The following is a 21,619-nucleotide window of genomic DNA, read 5'->3' as shown; positions in this document are numbered from 1 at the left end:
GTTACTATTATTAGTGTTTACATTCAGTATTACTGTCTACGACTCTGTAGCAAATCAAACCGGTTAACTCAGATCCAAACAGTTAGAAGCGAGTGTTTGTCAGAATGTGTGACATACAAACTGGAAGCAGCTGCGGACGGAGGGCTCGATGTTGGACCCGCCGAAGGAGGCGACCTCGCCGAGCTGCCGGGGGATTTGGATGGAGTCGTGGAGGAGGAGGCCCAGGCGACGCTGGTCACAGAAACCGGTCGCACTGGCGACTTGTCTGAATAGGACTGGAGGAGGGAAAGATGAGGAAGAGGCGGGGCAGGACAAGAGAGAGGAAGGAAACGAGCAGATGGAGAGAAAATAGATGATGCCGTATGATGCCTGTGGTTTTCTATGTAAATACCACACGCTGACATCTGGACATGTGTTCACGCTGCAGAAAAGCAGCAATATTATCTCATTTGTGTATTGGAAATTATTCCTTTTTGATTATTTCATATTACTGATTGTTTAGTCCTTCAAATGTCACATTATAATTAAAACATGCTCTGATTCAATCTACAACGACATAAAAGAAGAGAAGCAAACTGTATTTAAAATCATGGAACAAAAAATGGTTGACATTTTCACAAATAACTAGAGAGATTACTTAATTATCAAAACTGATGATGCACTTCACTTTATAATGTAATTAAACAGACTGACTTACATCTGTACTTATCCTCCAGGTGAGCCTTGCAGAGTGAGATGATTCCAGTTTTGAACGACAGTGTCCGGATCTTTCCGGTGCGACCACTGCCACCAACAAAACAACATGTTAAAATATGTTAAATGTGTGTGTGTGTGTGTGTGTGTGTGTGTGTGTGCTGCACGTACGTGTCGTAGACGTTGAGCAGCCAGTTGAGGCACATGTCGACACACAGCGGGACATTGACGAGGTGGGAGTGGCTCTGCTCCAGCCGCTGGTACAGGCTGGTCAGACACGTGACCAGCTGGGAGATGTCCAGCAGCTGCTCGTTCTGCTTCAGCCCGTGCTGGTCAAGCACCTCGCACGCTATCGGCATGCTCAGCAGGTCCACTGTGGAGACAGAGAGAGAGAGAGGAGGATGGTTAGTTTTCTTCGAAACACACACACACAACACCGGCTGGGTTCAAACCCTTCATGTTCTAAGTGTCCTTAAGCTCAATGCTGCTCAAGGACAGCGGTAGGAAGGGGGTGTCACTCCAGGGATCCATACAATATCACATTGTTCCTCATTATCATTCACTGAGTCCGCTAAAGAACAGAGAGAGAGAGAAAGAGGTGTGTTGATGCTGAGAAAAGGCCAAACACACTTCTAATACTGCTAACACATAAGTCAGCTGAAGACAGATCAATGCCCGAACCTGAACTCGCAGAGACGAGCTACAAATGAGAAAATCATGCTTAAATTGACGGGATGAAGGTTGAACATGTTTTTGAGCTGAAACAAAGTCGGATTAGACCTTTTGCTCTTCCGGGAACACACACTGGACGACATCAGAGAGGCACACAGAGGATATACTGTTGATCCATAGGAAGAGATATCTGTGGTTATAAGAATCAAAAACCATCTCAATGTAGTTTTACATCTCCGTCTGGGAGACGACCTAAAGTGAATTGAATTAACCACAGTAATTAACGACCGTAATCAACCACAGTTATAGTGATAATTAAAATTTAAACAGTAATACTAACGGTCTGGCATTTTTACCGTGAAAACAGTAACTGTTTCATCTCTTATTCACTTTTTTTTTTTTATTGTATTAATACTATCATTGTTTCTTCTTCTTTTTACATTTAATTTGTGTTCTTGTCATGAATATACTGCAGTCCAGGTTTCTAAAGATGCTGTTTAAATGACAGCAGAACTGCAATGATTATTCAATCACTCTAATGAAATCTTCTCAAGGATTTTTAAATCCTGCTTCTCAGGATTTGATGCTTTTTTGATTTAAAAAACAAAAACAAGATGAAACAAGATTTATCTGATGAAGAAAAAAACAAGATGAAAGAGGAGATTGAGGGAAAGAGAGAAAAAAAGAAATGGAGAGTAATGACAAAGGCAGTGAAAAGAGAGTTTTAACCACCGCGCTGCTTCCTGGAGGTTAATCACCAAAACCTGTTCACATTCATTTTTAGAACACCTCACACAAACAGAGCTCCTGCTATACGGCTGCAGCCAGCTATACGCCTTGAAACATATCACACACATAACAGCTCGTAGGCGGGTCACACTCTACAGATCATCCGGCGAGAGACGAGAGGGATGAGTAAACACACATATGGAAACACGGAAACACATACACACACATTGTGTGAGATGAGAGACAAAGGTAAGGTAGAGAGAAGAAAAAGGAAGAGGAGACAATGGACACGACAAATGAAGTGAATTGAGAAAAGGAGTGGAGGATGTGAAAGAAGAGAGAGAAGAAAAGAGCAGAGTGAAGGAGGACTTGAACACACTGAGAGGAGCACTCATGAGGAGAGAGCGCTGTACTTGAAGCGAGGGATAAAAACCCTACGTGACACACACAGGAGAGTTATATACACTCACAAGCACCTGAACACCTGCTTATTCATAATTATCCAATCAGAGTATTGTTGCTGACCATGTTACTACTTCCAGCAGGATCATGCTCCATGTCCCAAAGCTAAAGTCTCAAACTGGTTTCACTAACATCCATATCCAGGGGAAGACTTTTGGGATTTGGTAGAATGAACGTGCAGCTGATAAATCTGTAGAAATGACGTGATGCAGTCATGTCAACATGGAGGAGAGAGTACTTACAGCAGAGAGCCTTCTGCAGGCGTCTGAGCTTCATGGCTGTCCTGTAGGCCGAGAACCGGACATTGTTCAGGTCAGCTGAAGAAAGAAACAAGAAGAACAAACCCAGTTAGAGATGAAGAGGAAGGAGACCCTGGAGTTTCTTCCTTCTGCTCATAACGTCTTCATTTCATCCTGGTAGTCATTCAGCTGTGAAGTTAACATCCAGTGATACTACATATTGTTTCACAGTTAAGCAGTTTGTGAATTTATGAGAAGACATGGATCTGAGTTCAATTCAAACATAGACAGCAAGCGCGTGTAAGAACGTGCATCTTACCCAGAGACTGGTAGAGCTCGGCCATCTTGGGATGGTCCCAGCATGTTGTCTGGGTCTGGTGGCTGGAAGGTGACAGAGAGACACAATGGTCAGATCATGGTGTATTCTATAGAGAGGTCAATGACAAGCCTCCCTGAAATGACTGTGAAAATATTCTGGTGAAACTTTTCCAACTTTTGAACATTTCTTGGCTTGTTAATTGTTGTTTGAAAGCAGTAGCTCAGGAAGTATAGATGATTTTGCAACTGTATGTGCAAAGCTGGGGACTGACAAATAAACAGCTGTGAGGGCTGTACCTTCAGCAGCCACATTAGGTGCTGACATCAAGAACCTCATCACAGTTCAACAGAATCTTCTTCATGTTTACTTCCTGGACTGAAATCTGAGGACGAGGAGACGAGAAGTCTAGAGCTAAGCTAGCAGCCCTGTGCTAAATCACGGTGGTGATTTGAGCTAAAGGCTAGTGCTAGCATGGCAACATGCTATGCTTTCAATAACGATGCTAACATGTGCAGCAGGCATAATGTTTACCTTCTTATTTTAGCAAGTTAGCATACTAACAGTTGTGAATGAGCACAGGGCAGATGTACAAAGAACAGCTGAGGCTGATGGGAGCTGCTGATGACACTAGATGAGAAAGTTATAACAAATCATCTTGAGGGGAACATGAATGTCTCCATGACAACACATCCAATAGTTGAAAGTAATATTTCACTAAAGTGAACCTTATGAAAAGTCAGACGGATGCATGGCTAAAGCATCCATATACAGTAGAACCACTAGCCTGTAAAGGTCTAAGAAATACTGTAGTTAATGCAGGTGGGGAATGCTAACAGCTAACAATAAGTCCTGAATCATTCATTATGAATACATAAAATTCAGAACTGATTTAGTTTATAATTTGAAGTTCTGTAAAATATTAATATTCACATTTGTGTAAATTTATGTAAATTGAAGCAGAATAAATAGAAATGACTGAATGTTTAATCTCTTGTCGGTTCGTTGAGATGCTAAAAAGCCTTTTGGTTTTAATCAGTTTTATTCTCGTCAGGTTAAAACATGAGAAGTTTCCTGCCTGTGATAGTCGTCAATGATTTCTCTATCTTACAGGATCATCTCGTGTTTTAGAAGAGAACTACAAAAGAAAAGCAGACACCTGCATGTAAATATAAATGACATGTTCATGGCTGCAGGGAGGAACGAGTCACTTTCCTGGTGCAGTTAACAAAAAAGTAAAATCACACTAACCCAAACAAATGTCCAACAAATACAATAAATCAAACTAAACATGATTTGGAAACAAAATGACCAAACCAAATGAAAAAATGATGTTGAGAAGATATATAAACATTATACAACCGAACAATAAAACCTGAATTTTATGTTTAATAGGAATGTAGGTTACACTGTATTTGGATTGTCCAGCTACAGAGAGTTTATGTGTGACACTAATCTTCTCTAATCCTTGTTGAACATTCAATGTTCAACAAACATTCAACCAACAACTATTAAACCATTTAAGGTTGGTAAAGTGTTGGTGGAAGGCACATTTTTGGATGCGCTTTTTAGTTTGCGAACTAACACCAGTGATTGTGTTTTGCTAAAATGAAAAACAAAAAGGAGATAGAAAGACCTTTTAAGGTGAATCTCAGTGGCTGGTGAATTAGATCAGCTTCCCCAGAATCCCACACTATGACGTTAATCCTGTCCATCTCATAATCTTAGAAAATAACAAGCCACTGAGGCACGAATCCACACAGGCTCCACAGGCCCCGTCCTCCCAGCATCACAGCTGCTGAGACGTGAAAGAGGCAGATAGACGGTTGCTGTGTCATTCTCCCCTCACACAGTCCCTGCTGCTGGAAACTCTAAGCAGACTTGGCTTAGTGTGTGTGTGTGTGTGTGTGTGTGTGTGTGTGTGATGCAACAAGGGATGTTTACTTTCTCATGGACCAGAATAAATTATGGTAACGATGACATTTAAAGAACATGGTGGAGGTTTAAAAACCCTTCCTAATATTTGAGCTCCTCTTGAATTGTGTCTTGCGTGTTCTTTGATATAATCCTTTCTTGTATATTTGACACAATGAGGCTGTCAGAGGAAATGAAACTAAAGAATTCAGGAGATGACACCTACAAGAACTGGACGAAAATAAATTACCTTTACTTTATCTGAACGTGAGCGACTTGCCCTACGACAGAGTCCCAGGTCAGAAATGACCTCCTCAACCCCTATGAACCCCCAACTCTCCAAGTGTTGGATTCTGTTGTTGGAGGCTACAGTGAGTTGCTATCAGAGAGTGACAAGACTAGCTGGCTAGCTGTTAGCATGCTAACTTCAGCAGAAGAAAAGACGCGGTCGAGACCGGAGTTAACATTGGTGTTTGTTTCCACCTCTGGAGACAGATGTTGGTGAGTAAAGAGATGAAGTTTGATGCTGAACTCACAGTGTTTCTTCTAGACTGGTAGGTAAACAGCTGTTAATGCTAGTGCTGACCATGTAGCAATAGCAAAACTTACAAATAGCTCTTTTTAACATCAAGTATTCAGTAGTCAAGTTCACAACTAGTTATTACAAGTTGCTTATGGGATTCAAATCCTTATATCCTTATGTCTTTGCTTCCATACTTTGCCTGTATCTGTTGTAGTTGTGTGAACTGTTAGAACTTTTCTATGATATTTTTTAGATGTTAATGTCATTTTCTGTTTTGGCGTCGTACAGATAAATACAGAAAGAGTGGTGGGCATTCCAGGGTGACATTACCAGCATTGGCACTCCAAACCCGAAGAGAGAGAAAGTTAGCATTAGCACAACCACTAACACTGTGTCAGCCACTGCCAAGTTACAAGCTAACAAACAACACAAACAAATAAAAGATGCTAACTATGCTAACCGTTCTGATACGTCTGCTAGTCTCTGGTTCTGGTCTCAGACTCCTCCTCTGAGTCTGGGTCTGACTGAGGCTCAAACATGTGGCTGAGTCTCTCTGATGTTTCCTCCTCTAACCATCTTGATGCTCTCTGCTCTTTCACCTGTCCACCTGGAGACAGCAGGTGGTGGGCGGGGCTCAAGGCCTGATCCAGGTGTCTCAATCAGGAAGTAAGAGGAGATGAACTTCCATGTTAAACTAAGTATGAATCATAGCAGATGATTTTTCCAGAGTTTAAAACATGTCTGGAGAGGAACTTTAAGTGGCAGCAAAAACTAATGATGTTACTATAAAGTAAAGAGCTGATTTTCATGGTCATCAGTTCCACTTAGCTGCTGTGGAAATAATTATCATACCAACATGATGAGAAAATCTTGAAGGCTAATTCCAGCTGTAATAACAACAAACTGCATCCATTTTAGCAAAAGAAAAAAAAAAGAATAAACACGAGTGTAAAATGGCATCAGACAGACGCTACAGTAAAGCTAACTGAATCTTACCAGTGAGCCAGTTACAGCTTTCTGTTCTGAGCACATCAAATATCAAACAGTGGACTATCAAGAAATGGTTGTTATATGTCAGATGGTTAATAAATAGACATTTGGCTCCCGGTGGTCCTGGAAATGAGACTGTACATGTCAATCTGTGTCTGTGACACTTTTGTCAGTAAGTTAAATATAGGATGGTTAAATATCTGTTCAGTGGCAGTTAGATTTAAATATTAAGAGTCATTTTTTTTAGCTGACATGAATGTGAAAATGAGAACTAGAGCTTTGCAGCAGAAATAAAGGTATTCTTAGATCTGGAAGAGCTAAAACCAGACAGATCCCCAGTTCTTCAGTGCAGGTGTGTGTGCATGATCTCACTCACCACGCACGCACGCACGCACGCACGCACGCACGCACGCACGAGCAGTAGGTGTGCAAAGTGGATACACACAGTGGGTATTGTGGATTGTTGGAAAAAAGCAAAGTGGTAATTTTGTGGTGAACAACCTAAACTAAACTAAAACACTGCTGCTGTTTTCTGCCTTGTAATTGTGGCCTGAGGCGTGTCGGTGCACAAATGCAACCCTGCCCGGCTTGTTAAGAGCACACGGTGAGCTGGTCACACACGAGCGCACCTGCAGTTAACCTTTGTCTGAGAAGCACATACAAATAATAATCCATATGGTGACTTTTCCCTCCGCATGGCCCTTGTTTTTCTCTCTCCGGCCTTTCTGCCTCGCTCCCTCACTCCCACTCCAGATAATGAAGAGAGGGGTCCCGTGGTGAAGAGCTACTTAAAAAATCCTCTGTGCTCAGAGTCTGTGCAAACAGCGGCTCAGTCACTCAGCTAATCGTTGACGTGCTGCTCCGAGCCACTCGGACAAATGTCTCTAATAACAATGCAGCAGCAAACACACAGCTGCTTTTATACACAAAACTGTTTTGACAAGTCTGCTAGTTCAATTCCTTGAGCAAGGCAGCCTTTTTTTTTTTTTAATCATGATCTCAGTCCCTGATTCCAAACCCAGCGGTCAAGAATCAATGGATGAGTTACATAACAAAGCATCATCCAGTGAAAGGAGAGGCAGTTGTATGGAGCCCAGTGACCTGCTGGACGAGAAAACAATAGATACCTTATTTGGCTGGTACACTTTGTAATGATCTGAATTCCTTTAAATTCACATAGTATTCTGGGGGGTGGGGCAAAAAGCCAAACTGTGACAGTGTACAATATATTTCTCTGACTGCAGCCCCTTGTAAACTATGGTAAATAGTAAATGGACTGCACTTACATAGAGCTGTTCTAGTCTTATCGACCACTCAAAGTGCTTAACAAAACAAGCTACATTCACTCAACATTTTTTTCTTTATCTCACGCACGCACGCACGCACACACACACACACACACACACACACACACACACACACACACACACACACACACACACACACACACAGGGGTTCATTATCTTGACCAAGGACACCTCCACATGTGGCTTGGAGGAACCAGGAATCGAACCACCGATCTTCCAGTTACGATTTGTGGATGACTGTTCCGCAGCCTGAGACACAGTTTGTCTACATTTAACTTTACATGATCTTCTCCAAATGATGTAAGGAAAACATAAAGCTTCAACTCTCAGTAAAATAATCCGTCATATTGTAGAAGCTGAGACATTAGACCTGGACGTATGGTTTCAGTCGAACCTGCTCAGAGGTTTTTCCTCCTGTTACAATGAGGAAACCTTTAGGACGTGTGTGAGCAGTGCAGACCAATCCAAACATTCACACACGTTTCAGCTTTCCTGGATTTCTGACGTCAAATATCAACAGACAGCAAAATAAAGAGTCAGTTACAGTTTACTCTAAACTGCAGTACTGGTGGTCAAACTGTGGCATTAATGCAGTTTGCAATCAGCTGTTAGATTTGATTAAGGCACACCACTATGACCTTTTTGGTTATTAAATACTTTCACTGAACTGGATTGTCAGCGTTTGTTCTGTGGTTATCCAGGACTTTCTTTTGTGCTATCAGGGATTTGAATTGTACATCCCTACAGCCTGGTTTTTAATCACAGGAGCGTCCATGTTACCTGACTCCATACAGCTGACATTACTGATCTAAACCTTTTCAACTCATGAGTTGATGGATTCTTGACTAAATCAAGACACACTTTCATCAGTAAGTTGAGATTTCTTTGTCTTCTGAAACAAAACAAGAAACCAGGGACCTGGGTTCAAATTCTTCCCCCGTCATGAGTCCTCGATCCTGGGGTGCATTTCTACCACAGCCTTGTTCAGTGGCAGAATACACCCCAGGATCAATAAAGACATCAATGAAGTATCACATGACATTTCACTATTGCATTGACTAACTACAAAATCCCCACTGCTACTTTCTCTGCCACAACGCCCACCTGTCAACATGTATCAACATTTTTTAAACACACACTAAGAAGAACTTAACCGTTCACCTGCTTCATGCGCAATTTGAAACTGCAAACTTAAATACAAGTAATGGAAACAGGATTTACAGACAGAATTACAAAAAAATGTATATGCTCGCATGAGGAGGACAATTCAACAAGGCAATATTTTGTCAAATTTGAAGTCATGGTGCATGTCGTATCAGGCACCAGGGAGACGGCTCCAATACAGACCATTCACAACTGTGTTTTTTCAACTTTTCTAAAAGAACAAAGAAAAAGCTTCAATGGAAACCAGGATCATGACTGTCTAGACTCAAATGTAGTGAAGGAATTTAATGAAACATGTTTTAGTGTATGTGTTCTGGAGTTATGGCCAATTAGTGTTATGTGAGCTCACAGTGACCTTTGACCACCTTAGACCAAGTCTGATCAGTTCATCTTTGAGCCCAAGTGAATGTTTGTGCCAAATTTGAAGAAGTTCTTAAAAATCGGAAAAACTCTCCTGGTCATTTCACTAGCTGATTAATCGCTTGACAAGAGCTTCAGCCATCATTGTCTTTATAATACAGCAGGTTATAATACGTTTTCTTCATGGCAGACTGGAGGCTACAGTGAGTCGCTATCCGAGAGTGACGAATTGGTCAGGGCTAGCTGGTTAGCATGCTAACTTCAGTAGAAGAAAAGATGTGATGGCGACAAGAGTTAACACTGGTGTTTCTTTCCCCCTCTGGAGACAGCTGTTGGTGAGTAAAGGAATGAACTTATGTTGCTGAACTCACAACGTTTCTTCTAAACTAGGAAGTGAACAGCTGTTAATGCTAACGTTAGCTATGTAGAGATAGCAAAATTTACAAATAGCTCCTTTAAATCAGCTACTATTTTGATCATCTATCATTTAAGATTAAAAACAGACATTTCATGACATCATCTTGGGACATGGCAACCTGTAATGGGCATTTTAACAGTTTTCTGGTGTTTTATAGACTTAATAATTTATTGAAAATAAAAATAGCAGATTAATCAATTATGAAACTAAGTGTTTGTTGCACCTGGATTCCTCTGATATTTAAAAATCTGATCAGATTATTTCTCAAGGCTTGTTTTTCCCTCAGAAATGTCACATTCCTCTGTGGAGCATAACTTCATTCTTTGACAGACAATAACACACCACGTGCCATGACACAATAACACACACACCCGCATGTGTGACTGCTACATATTGCAGTTAACAGGCAGCTGAATGGCTTGTAGCGGCAGTGACAGATAGGCGTTTTAAATAATGGATTTGCACAGAGACACGAGTGTCACTTCTCTCTGCAGTCAATTATGGTTGTTGGATGAATGATTCAAGGTGGTTTATGGGCTGTGATGACGTCTTCTTCTGCCTATCACTGAGAACCAGCCCCAACACAATGTGTCCTGCACGCCAGGCACCTGAATGAGCTCACACAACGGCCTTCAGGCATGAGAGGTAAACAGGAGAAACAGAGGGTGAAAGGAGAGGAGGATACTTTGTTCAATTAAAGTATTTCCTAAATCTTGAGACACCTACAAATGTACTATATGTACCTCAACAGCCCCTCTGCTGCCTGCTCATATATACACAAATTTCCCAGCAGGCCGAGCTTTGCAAGCACGCATACATTTTTTGTATCTCCGCTGTTTCAACTCCATCCTCGAGGTTATTTGTGAAAGAGAACCTGACAAACCCTAAGGCATCATACTGAGCTAAGATGACAGTAATGACTGTATTTCCCTGGTGATCAGTTATCATAACGGTGAGTTACTATTCTTTCATTATGCAGTGTGGCTCATTATGTCTGGACTTTCTGCTTTGAGCCCATTGGCTCCCAGTGAACACATCAATCTTTAGAATTGGATCACAAACAGCTGGACAGTGTTTTATCAAACATTACCAACAACAGTGTCTGAATAAACTAACCCATAAAGACCCATAATGACAAAGTGAAAACATGTTTATAGAGACATTTTGCAAATGTATTAAACATCAAAAACTGAGATGAAGCATTCAGACCCTTAATTCAGTGCTGTGTGATGCAATTACTGCTTCACCTGTTTGAGCAGTTTGTCCAACTCTTCCTGACAGATCCTCACATTGAACTCCAGATCTCCATAGATCTTCTACTGGCTATAAACCTGGGCCACTGAAGAGGCAAGTCAGACTGGTCCTGAAGACAGCCTGAGAAACAACCCATTACCATGATGCTGCCACCACCATGCTTCACTGTAGGGATGATGAGTTTAATTTGTGCCTCATCAGACAAGAGACTTTTCCCTTGTGCTCTCAGAGTCCTTTAATTGCTGTTTGACAAACGCCAAGTGGGCGTCATATGCCTTTTACTCACAGTGGCATTCCTTCTCACCACTCTACCATAAAGGCCTGATTGATGGACAGCTGCTGAGATAGTCGTCCTGCCAGCAGGTTGCCATGACAATGGGTCTGAATATCAGTTTTGTAATCAATTTGTCCTTTTTAATAAATTAGCAAAAATGTCATGTTTTCACTTTGTCAGATGAGGCGGGGGATAGGCTCAGGCTGCACACTACTACGTTTTCATTTTAAAACTAAGACGATCCCTGTCCAGACTAACACACCTGACAACACGGACATACATACATCACTATTCACGTACACTGAGCATGTGGGAGTCGGTCGCACAAAATACTATGAACGAGGAACAGCAAAGACAGTTGTAGCATTAAAATAGAGAATGTAAGTGAACAACAGCTGTAAAGCAAAGACAACAAGGCCAGTAGCACCTGTAATCCATTATCCTTGTTGTATTCACCACTGATAGTTGAGGCTAAGACCCAACCAGGAGAGACCGTGAGTGTCTACATGATTGTTTCCAGGTCTCCATTTTTGCCCGTACAGACAACAACAGAACCAGAGAGTTTTCAAACTAAAACAGGACCAGCAACGTTTTCGAAAGTCTCCATTTTTGGGGCTCAGAAACTCATAAACATAGGAAAAGATATGCGTTTTAAAACAAGAACGTGGTAGTGTGGACAGAGCCTCTGTGTTTCAGCTGATACATCGGTTCCTGCAGGTTTTGTTTCTTACCACTGTTAAGCAAATTCAAAGTTGACAATGACAAGTTTAGAGTTTCATTTCAATATTTCAACTCACAAACTTGTCTGCCACCATAATCTGGAAGAAAAACTGAAGGGGTATGATTGTTTTCTGAAGCCACTGAATATCCACGTCCGCACATTTGGTGAAAATCAGATAAATCCAGGATATCTGCAGCCAATTTAATAACATTAAACTTAAGGTTAAACTCTTTAACTACAACACACTCAGTTGATATATAAAATAGTGTAGAGCTGAAACAATTGCTTTTTCAATCAACAGAAATTTTATTTCAGCTTCTCAGTTCAGAGGATTTGCTGATTTCTTGCAACAAACAATTATTCTCTTTGTAGATTAATCATCTGATTATTTTCTTGATTAATTGTCTGGTGTATAAAATACACACAGAGCCTGAGGGGACATCTTCAAATTGCTTGTTTTATCTGACCAACACTATAAAACTAAAAACGATATTAAATTAACAACGACCTCAAACAGAGAAAAACAGAAAAATCCTAATAATTGAGAAACTAGAAGTATGACAAAGTGTGAAACGATTCATAATAAGAATTCTTCCGAAATCTGATTAAAATCTCCTTCCAGTAAAAATGTGTTTTGCTTATTGTTCCATGATTTGTCTGTTTCAGCTTCATTGTGAAAACTGAAAAAAACTTTTTTCAATGAAGGAGAAAAAATAGATGTTCTTGTGTGAACTGATTATCTAATTGTTTCAGGTCTAAACTGGAAAGTCCATGACTGTGTGAGTGATCATATTTCTGCAGGGAAGAGGAGGAGCACTTCCAATACCCAGAGTCTTGCCTCCATTACAGCAAATAAACTACTTTGATTACATGTATCAGTATTACAAAAGGAGGCAGAGGAATAACTAAACATAAGACCCGCCAAGCAGAGATGGCAGCAGGGAGGGCGGGAGAGAGAGAAGTCATTGCTAACTGCTAAAGAAACTACTAGATCTGAATAGCATGTAAACAACAGAAACATCAGCAACCGGAGATGAGACAATAACCTTACTGCAGCACAGTTATGAAAGCCCTGTTAAGACATAAAGGGTTTCTGCCCACTGAAACACTATAGTGTTTTTAATTTGGAACCATTACAGGAAGTGTTGAGTTTGTATTAACACGTAAATGAGGCTTCATATTAAAATAACGCTATGACCAATTCTACATACGAAACAGAGAAAGTTAGACATAAAGACCCGCCTCTAATAAAAGTCTGTTACATAGGTTGCCCAGCTATATACTAGGTTTTGAGCTAGTCTTGTTTATTTGTTTTTCTCCATTCGGCACATTAGATATGATTACTGCCAGTTTAAAAGGAATAATCCTAAAACATCTTCAAGCCATGAAGAAGTGCAGAAATGTGAAGACGTCCAGGCAGAGAGCAGCAAGGTGCAGGAGAGACTTATAGCACAGGAAAGAAAGGCAGCACAGAATCATGAGACGGGACATGTCCTTTAGTACAAACTGCTGTCACCAAAAGGTATGTTTTATTCTGGTCTATTTTTCTAGTATGCGTAGAAAACAGCTGAATTGCACATTGCGATGGTGGTTTCTGAGCTGGGGGAGCAGCTTGCCTTTCTGTAAAAGTCACTGCATGCCACTGCCTTATGTAATGTAAAAAAATAAAAATAAAAAAAATTCTCAACTTTCAACAAAGAGGTGATTGAAGCTGAATGGAAAAAATTCATTCTTCACACATTTTACTTTATGACCTTTGGCAGATGTCTTTGTTTTCACAGCCTCTGCCTGCTGTTATAATCAATGTGAAATTGCACTAAAGGAAAGAGAAATAAATCTTTTCATACCTTTGGAAACAACTGGTGAAGATAGGTGATTATTGAATGTTTTATCAACCAGTTTAAAAGCAGTGAAATCTAATCCACCATCGCCACTACAATCAGATCGTTTGACATTAGACCCAGTCTGACTCTAGTCCTAAATCCTTCACGAGTTTAATTCTCTACATACATTTTAAAATACAACCTCTGGCAGTGATGGTGGATCTGGTTTGTTTGGGTTTTGGTGGGCTAATGATCATTAGGATAAAGGATGACGATTATTAAGTATCATTTTAATAATCTGTTCAACATGTCTTTTTTGTTACTGCCATTTTAAGAGTTCATTAACTGCAATAGGTTTGTTCTCACACGATGACACAAGTATTATAAGATCTAGTTACTGCAATTATGTCATCTGTTTAATTTATTGAAACTAATTCAAACATGACACCTGACTATAAAAGGCCTGCAGCTGCTATGTTGGGAAGTTTCTTCCATCACTGCCTCTGAATGCACAAAATTCACCCTGGAAAACCACAGATTAAGCTTCAATAGATCGTGAGGTTGATAATCATCTGCACCAAATACAAAGACAGCTCACACACAAGCCATAACAACCATGCCTGAGCATGTCAGGACCACTATCCAGCAACTGGAGGTGCATCTGTGTGTGTGTGTGTGTGTGTTAAGGCTTTTAATCCATCAGCTGTACACACACACACACCTGCAATCAGATTGGTGCCAAAAATCTGTACCAGCCAGCCCACATCCTCTGCTCTCATTTCACCAACTCCTGAAGTGCGCACACACACACACACACACACACACACACACACACACACACACACACACACACACACACACACACTGTGCAGGACAACCACATCCCACCGTAAAAACTGACCCACAGAGGATCTGGAGGATGAGCAGCCTCTGTTTGCGATAAAAAACTGTTGGCCTGGCTTTATTTCCCTGCCGAAAATAGACCAAGGCATCACATCCAAATCGACACACACACACACACACGTTGCAAAAAACGTACTGATCCAGACTCGGGCTGCTTTGCTGGCACGGTGGTGATTGTGTTTGCACCTCCGTGTGCGCGTTTCTCACTGTGGAGGAATGCAACACAGTGATACATTGCTGCTTTGCCCAGTATGGATCTTTTTTTCTTTCCCAAATGCTCAGCAAACGCACCGTGCACACGCACAGATACACGCAAATCCCTGTCGGGCCAAATTCAAACACATACGGGCAAATAAACGCAGGCACAGATCCGTGTTTGCGTTGAAGCGTCAGCAGTGAAACAGCAGATAGAGAGGATTTAGAAATGCACGGTAGGGGTGTCCAGAGGATCACTGGCCACACACCTCGCCTGGTTCCCCGGCAACAGCCACGACCAAGAGCTGCTGTGAGGTTTAATGGCTACCAAACAGAACCGTTTCCCTGTCTTTTCATGGGAAAAAATAACGTCCTGTTTCCGTTTGCATGCGCCACGGCCTCAATCACTGCGATGTACAAATATACGTTAAAGTCATACCTGCAGGTTTCATTATATGCTGTATGAAATGTATTGTACATCCTATAGTTGACATTCAATTATGGGTTACCAGCACACAAGAAGTAACAACATGTATTTCCCTGTGCGCTAAATACAATTTTAATGCATCTCTGTCGAGTTTTTAAACATTCTCACGCCTATTTTTGCGCAGAATCTGCGCTACAGATGAAATAACGTGTGTTATCTGCGGAATGTGGGGGGGGGTGTCTCTGCCCCCAACTCCCAGCTTCTCAGCTGGCCATGAAAACCCACAGCCACTGTGTTACTGCATAACAATTACCATCACCATTATTTACCACAGCCACGAAAAACAGCCCACCATCCCAGCACTCACTTCCGAAGCTGCTCTCTCATCGCCGGCCGATAGAGCCCTCCTAGTCCCGTAGAAATGAACCGATTCCCGGGGAAAAACCGAGGCAATACCCCGACCCCCTCCGAGATGTGAACAAGCGTCCTCGAGCACCGGAGAGAGGGGTCCAAGATCACCGTGTGTAGTCTACGTGTGTATGTGTATGTGTGTAAGTGTAAGTGTGTGTGTGTGTGTGTGTGTAAGTGTATATGTGTGTTGCTTTATGTTCCTCTCTGCAAGCACCGGCGGTGGGCTGCAGAGGCTGACTGCCCAGCGAGACACGAGGGTCAGTTACCGGAATACAACAACTACTACTACTTCCGCTGAATGCTTCAAACTAAAAGCTTTAATCACAAAGAGTGGGGTGGGGTGGGGGGGTTAATTTATTAGTATTAAGTAAATCGAAAAAATGTGAATAGCAATCTCTAACATGGTTTATTAATTTTCTAATTTGAAAAATCAAGTCAACCTCCTTGACCTGAATCTATGCTGATACATAAGGGGCACTAACTGGGCCTATATATCCATTAGAAAGATGCTGTGTAAAGTAGCCCATGAATTTCCATGAATATACTAACACATACTCTTCATAAAGCAGGAAACTGATATGATTTCTACTAATTTCAAAGTTAATTTCAGAATCAGAATTGATAATTAATTAAAATATAATCGAAATCGTAATTTAGCCAAGTGCGAAATCTCAGGAGCTGCAAATGTTTTGATAAAGGTAAAATGGGTCACAACATTGTTGTGCATTGTTAACATCATTAGCGTTGTTGAGCTGCAGAGACGCCCCGGTCTACAAATCATATTCTCCAGATGTAATGAAACATGATAGTTTGAAATAAGACCAACAAAAATCACATCATCAACATTTATATATTTTTTTCAGTGTACATTAAATGAAAAAAGGAGCTGTCCAACTGATTTGCAACATCTGCCAAAATAAGTACAATATGATTTTTTTTTTTTTTTGCATATCGCGCAGCCATTATTGCCAAGTAAGTTTTCAACATACAATGAATTTGTTTTTGTTTTGGTGCATATCAAAAAACACAGTAAGAAGAAAACTAAACAAAGATAAAACAAGCAAGTACTACACTTCCAAATTTAGCATAAGCTGTTATAAAGGCTGGCCTGCACAGTGGGATAAATGTCCGTTCACTAATTTGGTTCATTCCAAATTTTTTGCACTACTGAATTTCAATATCAACTAAAATCAAAATAACAAGGGCTTTAGCTCCAGCTCATTTTTGTACCAGGTAGAGCCCACACTATAGATGTATAACAAACCTTTAATAGCTACACAACAAATGATACGAGCAAACAAGCTAGACTGAACCACCCAAAGTTATTGATGCCTTTATTTTGAAATTAATCTCGCCACATTTCCGGGCTAGTCCTGCTTTTCCCAGCGAAACTTGACGCTGCTCAGCTAGACAAGGCGGAGCTGAGGCTCCCTGCCTCTGCCTCCCTTCCCCCATCCCGCTGTATCTGAAAGCAAGGGAGCCTCGACACCATCCGAGGAGGTTTTTCACCTCCTTGACGAGAGAGGCTCTTTGCTGCTCAACGCACACAGGATCTCCACAGTCAGTGTTAGGGAAGAGAGCGAAAGACAGGGGAACACAGAGGAGGAGGGAGGATAGGAAAGGAAGCAAGGACAAAAAGGGAAAGGAGGGGGTGAAGGACACACAAAAACCTGCCTCTTGCTTTTAACCAGGCTCACAGGAGAGAAACAGGAAGAGAGAGAGGGGAGGGAAGGAGGGGGGGTCTCTTTGCTTTGGGAATCAGTGTTCAAGGCTGGAGGAATATAGACTATGTTGCACCAACAAGGAGAAAACAGCCTGTAATTTATAGGCAAGTCTCAACTGTTATTTTACACCTGAGTGTGCGCAGGTGTGTGTGTATGTATGTGTGTGTGTGTGTGTGTGTGTGGATTCAACACATGAAACAATTTGAGGAAATCATCTCCACACACAGACAAGTGATGGTGCACGAGAAGCAGTTGGTGGACCATATGTTGTTGCGCTGTGCCCTGTATGTGTATGAGAAAGTGTTTGTATGCATGACACACAGTGTGGGTTTGTTAAGTGTGTGTAGGCTGTAGCCTGAGTGGGTGTATTGTATGGTTAGACACTGGCTGCTGCAGTGTGTGAAGCCTCCAAAGTATATGTGGATACTCCTGTAAATATTGTCTGGTTCTGGTCCAGGTGGGAATTGCCACGAGGGACTGGGGGACATGAAATCTGAACCCCTCTAAAATGGTCATCCATTGACACAGGTTCAAGCTCATACTTTCCAGTCTTTGATTAGTACACTTGGGTTGGGTGGAGGCAGCATTCATTGTACTAAGTGTAGTGGAGTATTACAGAAGAAACAAAAGACACTTTGCATGTGTGTGTATACGCACATCTTCCAGTAAAGAGAGACAACAAAGGTAAAAGGGAGACAGAACGCAGACACACGGAAAGTGGAAAGCTTTAAGTGCAGGTGTGAATATAACCCAAGATGCATTGAGACCACGTTTGGAGGTGGTCTGGCCACATTCTTTAAGCAGGACACAAGTACTGGGCCACACTGAGGGCCCACCTCCCCAACTGACATCCTCTGCCACATTATAATTTGTCCCACCTCAGTTTCATAATGACATTTTTAAACTTTTAGACTCAGTGTTTCCCAGACATGATTTATTTGTGGCACCCATTTCAAACAGCTAAAACCCTATTTCATTGTAGAGCTGTGCGCAGTGCACTGATTCGCTCAGCCCATCTCTCGCTCTCACTCTCTCTGACAGCAGACCCGTCTGTCACAGTACTGATGAAAAACAACAACACATTCGGTCTGTGCAAACAGAAATGATGTATGTGGCTATAGAGCAGGGAAGTGAGATCCCATCACAAGTGGCCACTCATGACTCATTCTAATACCAGGTGTGAAGTGACGTAAAGCTGTGATTGGGTCACTCAATACGCATGTTAATGAACAGGATCTCTCACCCCTCCCCAATGAACAACAGTTCTCACAGGCTGAGAGATACTTCCCATGACAACTAAATTCATCTTCAAGCTACAATATCAAACTTTTTTTTCTCTAATATTCTTTAGTTAAGCCTCGCCCATCTAACCAACCAGAGAAGGCCAAAGTCAGTCAATATATATGTGAACACACTCTGGTCAACTACTCTTCTCGCTACTTTAGTGCTAACATGATTTCCAGAACTTGCATATTGTAGCTTTCACATGCAAAAGTAGTGAAGTGTCCCTTTAAGTAAAAGTAGCAATACAACAATGTAACCAGAGGTAAAAGTATGTGTGTGCAGACAGGAGTGTGTGAGTGTGTGTGGTCAGCTGGCACTCACAGCGTCTCGGTGAACTGGTCAGGTCCAGCTTTCTCTCTGCATGTGGAGAGAAGAATCTGTCACTTCTGTTTCCCTACCTCCTTCCTCTTCCTTTCTCTCTCTCTCTTCAGTGTGCGCTCACAAGTGTTTTTATTCCACGTCAAACTACAAGTGATTTAAAGCTCTTGAGAGCAATCAAGCATGTAGTGCAAGTTACATGCAATCTTTCTCACTGACTCATTCAGAGTTAAAACACACCAAGCTGCTAGTTAAAGAAGCAGGAAGTGAAGTTAGCCAATCACAGCATGGGGTTATTCTGACCAGTGAGTTAGGAATATAAAGTGGAGGGCTAACTCACTCAGAAGGCTCTAACTGTTAACTAGTGTTTCCATAACAGTTTTTTGCTAAATATTCTCTATTGTATGTTTGGTGTGAAAAAATACTAATATACTATATTATCTAAAAACTAGAATCACCACCTCACAGCTGTATCCCTCTACCAACCAGTCAAGTCACAGGAAATATGGTCACAGTCTCTCCTTTTTGAGTTACAGCACTGAATAATGGCCAGAGGTGTTTTTGCAGAACATTATGAAATCACAGTGAAGTTGACCTTTGACCTTTTGGATATAAAATGTCATCACTACAGTTTATCCTTATAATATTTTAACCACCAAAATCGTGCTGAGGCATAATAATACAACCTGATTGATGTTCTATAAATGCACGTGATTATTGTTTGTTGCAGAAGCTAACATTTATGCTAGCCCTATAAAACCATGCAAAACAGATTATAATGTAATATATTCTGCCCAAGCTAAGCTTTAGCATCACATTAGCTGACTAACTTTTAATGTAATTGTAAGAGGCTAGTTAGTGAACTACTGCGAGTGGGCCACACGTTGGCAAGCTGGAAACATGCTAGTGCTAGTCAGTCATAAGGCTCTGTACTTCTTTTCTATTTTCTCTGTACTGCATTTTTTTTTTTTCAATAAGGAGCTAGCTCTCCAAGCTAGCTATACATTAAATGCTGCAGCTAATATGTAGTGTAGAGGAGCCACAGTCAGTAATAACAGTAACACAGTGATACCAAAACAAACATTTTCTAACACTACTGTAGCTAACATAAGCTAACATAAACTACTAGTCATGCTAACCCAGACTCAATTCAAGTATACTGAATTGAACCAAGGTAGAGAAAGGTACAGTGCCTTCTTTCCAATGTTACAGTACATGGTCTGGCTTGATATGTTTTCTCTACATTGTGTGACATGGTATGATGCACACACTTTGGTTTATCCACTAGAATTTAAAGGGGTCTGAACAATGTTTTGCAAAGCAACAGCACTACATAAAGTTGGAGTCACTGCCAGGTGTGGCAGGGCTGAAGAGGTTAAAGCTCATCTAGATTAATCTTAGCCTTCCTCTAACCTACTTAAATTAATGAGGACGTCTTCATGCAGGACAATTTGTAGGCAAATGATTCCACGTGGCTCCAAAAATCCAATAATTACCTAATTTTCTCACATCTTTAACTCAGTGTGTACCAACTCAGTAACAGTCAGATGTTTGTGCTTTCTACTACACTAACACATCTCACCTCCAAACTGCTGCTACCTGCTATCAGCTGATGAGTAGTAAACAATCTCCCAGCATTCACCAGAGCACGGTTGCTCAATAAGAATAATGAAGTAAATAAATCAATATTTTTTTTGACCTGCTAACCCCTGACTTACAAAACATCTGTGTTAAGTGGGAGTTTAGATAAATAACACTGATGCTTGTAGTGTTGTTTTCATATAAAGCTCAAAGCTGTACATTTACCCCTGTGGATACCTTAGCATCATAGCTTTGACTGAGTGGCAATACATACAAAATGTACAACTCCCCACATTGTACTGATCATGTAAAGGATCCAATTTTATTTCAAACTGTAGCTACAAACCTATTGTGTTCAAAAAAGGCACCAGAAGGACTAGTGTTCAAACAGTCAGTGTCTGCCCTCTGTGAAGGATCACCACTGTGACTCAGGTCCTAGCTAGAGGAAAAACAAGCTCATCCTTTCATGAGCCAAGCGATAAAATAGTGCTGACCAATACTGTGTAAGCACCACACATGTCTTTCTGTTGGACTGATCCAGGATCAGTCCAAGGTAAAGATGTCCTGCTAATGTGTTGAGATACATGTTTTGGGGTCTTAAAGACAAACTGCAGCGGGGCTAAAAATCAGTTTACATCTGCTTTGGTTCTCGAATACCCCTTTTCCAGGTATAAGTGTTTTTTTTTAAACACTTCAATCGGTGTGTTTTTAAAAGTTATTTAAAAGCCGCAGCTCACTCTTTCATCACAGAGCAGAGTGTAGCTGCAGTGTTTTCTGGTTGAACAGCACTGTGCTGGACTGGTGACAGGTGTGTTTACAGTATGTGTCTCTGAAAGATGTCACACCAGGAAAAAAGATGAAAATTAGCGAGTTCACCTGGGTGTTTTGTTTAAATCAATGTTGATCGGAGCCGATAA

The 21,619-nt window shown here is 41.2% G+C and overlaps 1 protein-coding gene across 1 annotated transcript in view; it reads right to left on the bottom strand.

Moving 5' to 3' along the window:
- The window catches only part of dmd (dystrophin), a 289,183-nt gene that overhangs the window by 20,826 nt on the left and 246,738 nt on the right, over window positions 1–21,619 (bottom strand). The window contains exons 68-73 of the mRNA XM_087179530.1: window positions 19,125–19,160; window positions 3,115–3,176; window positions 2,799–2,873; window positions 865–1,066; window positions 698–783; window positions 118–275 (exon numbers count right to left, since the gene is read on the bottom strand). Of these exons, the coding sequence (XP_087035656.1) occupies window positions 118–275; window positions 698–783; window positions 865–1,066; window positions 2,799–2,873; window positions 3,115–3,176; window positions 19,125–19,160 (619 nt within the window). The remainder of the gene's footprint in view (window positions 1–117; window positions 276–697; window positions 784–864; window positions 1,067–2,798; window positions 2,874–3,114; window positions 3,177–19,124; window positions 19,161–21,619) is intronic.

The sequence above is a fragment of the Seriola lalandi genome, unplaced genomic scaffold (genome assembly GCF_002814215.2).
Source record: "Seriola lalandi dorsalis isolate HSWRI2012SDOR001 ecotype SW California unplaced genomic scaffold, Sedor1 jcf7180002054850, whole genome shotgun sequence".
Classification (NCBI taxonomy): domain Eukaryota; kingdom Metazoa; phylum Chordata; class Actinopteri; order Carangiformes; family Carangidae; genus Seriola; species Seriola lalandi.
Note: the sequence above shows the minus strand (reverse complement) of the source record. Positions and strands in the feature narration are given on the sequence as shown.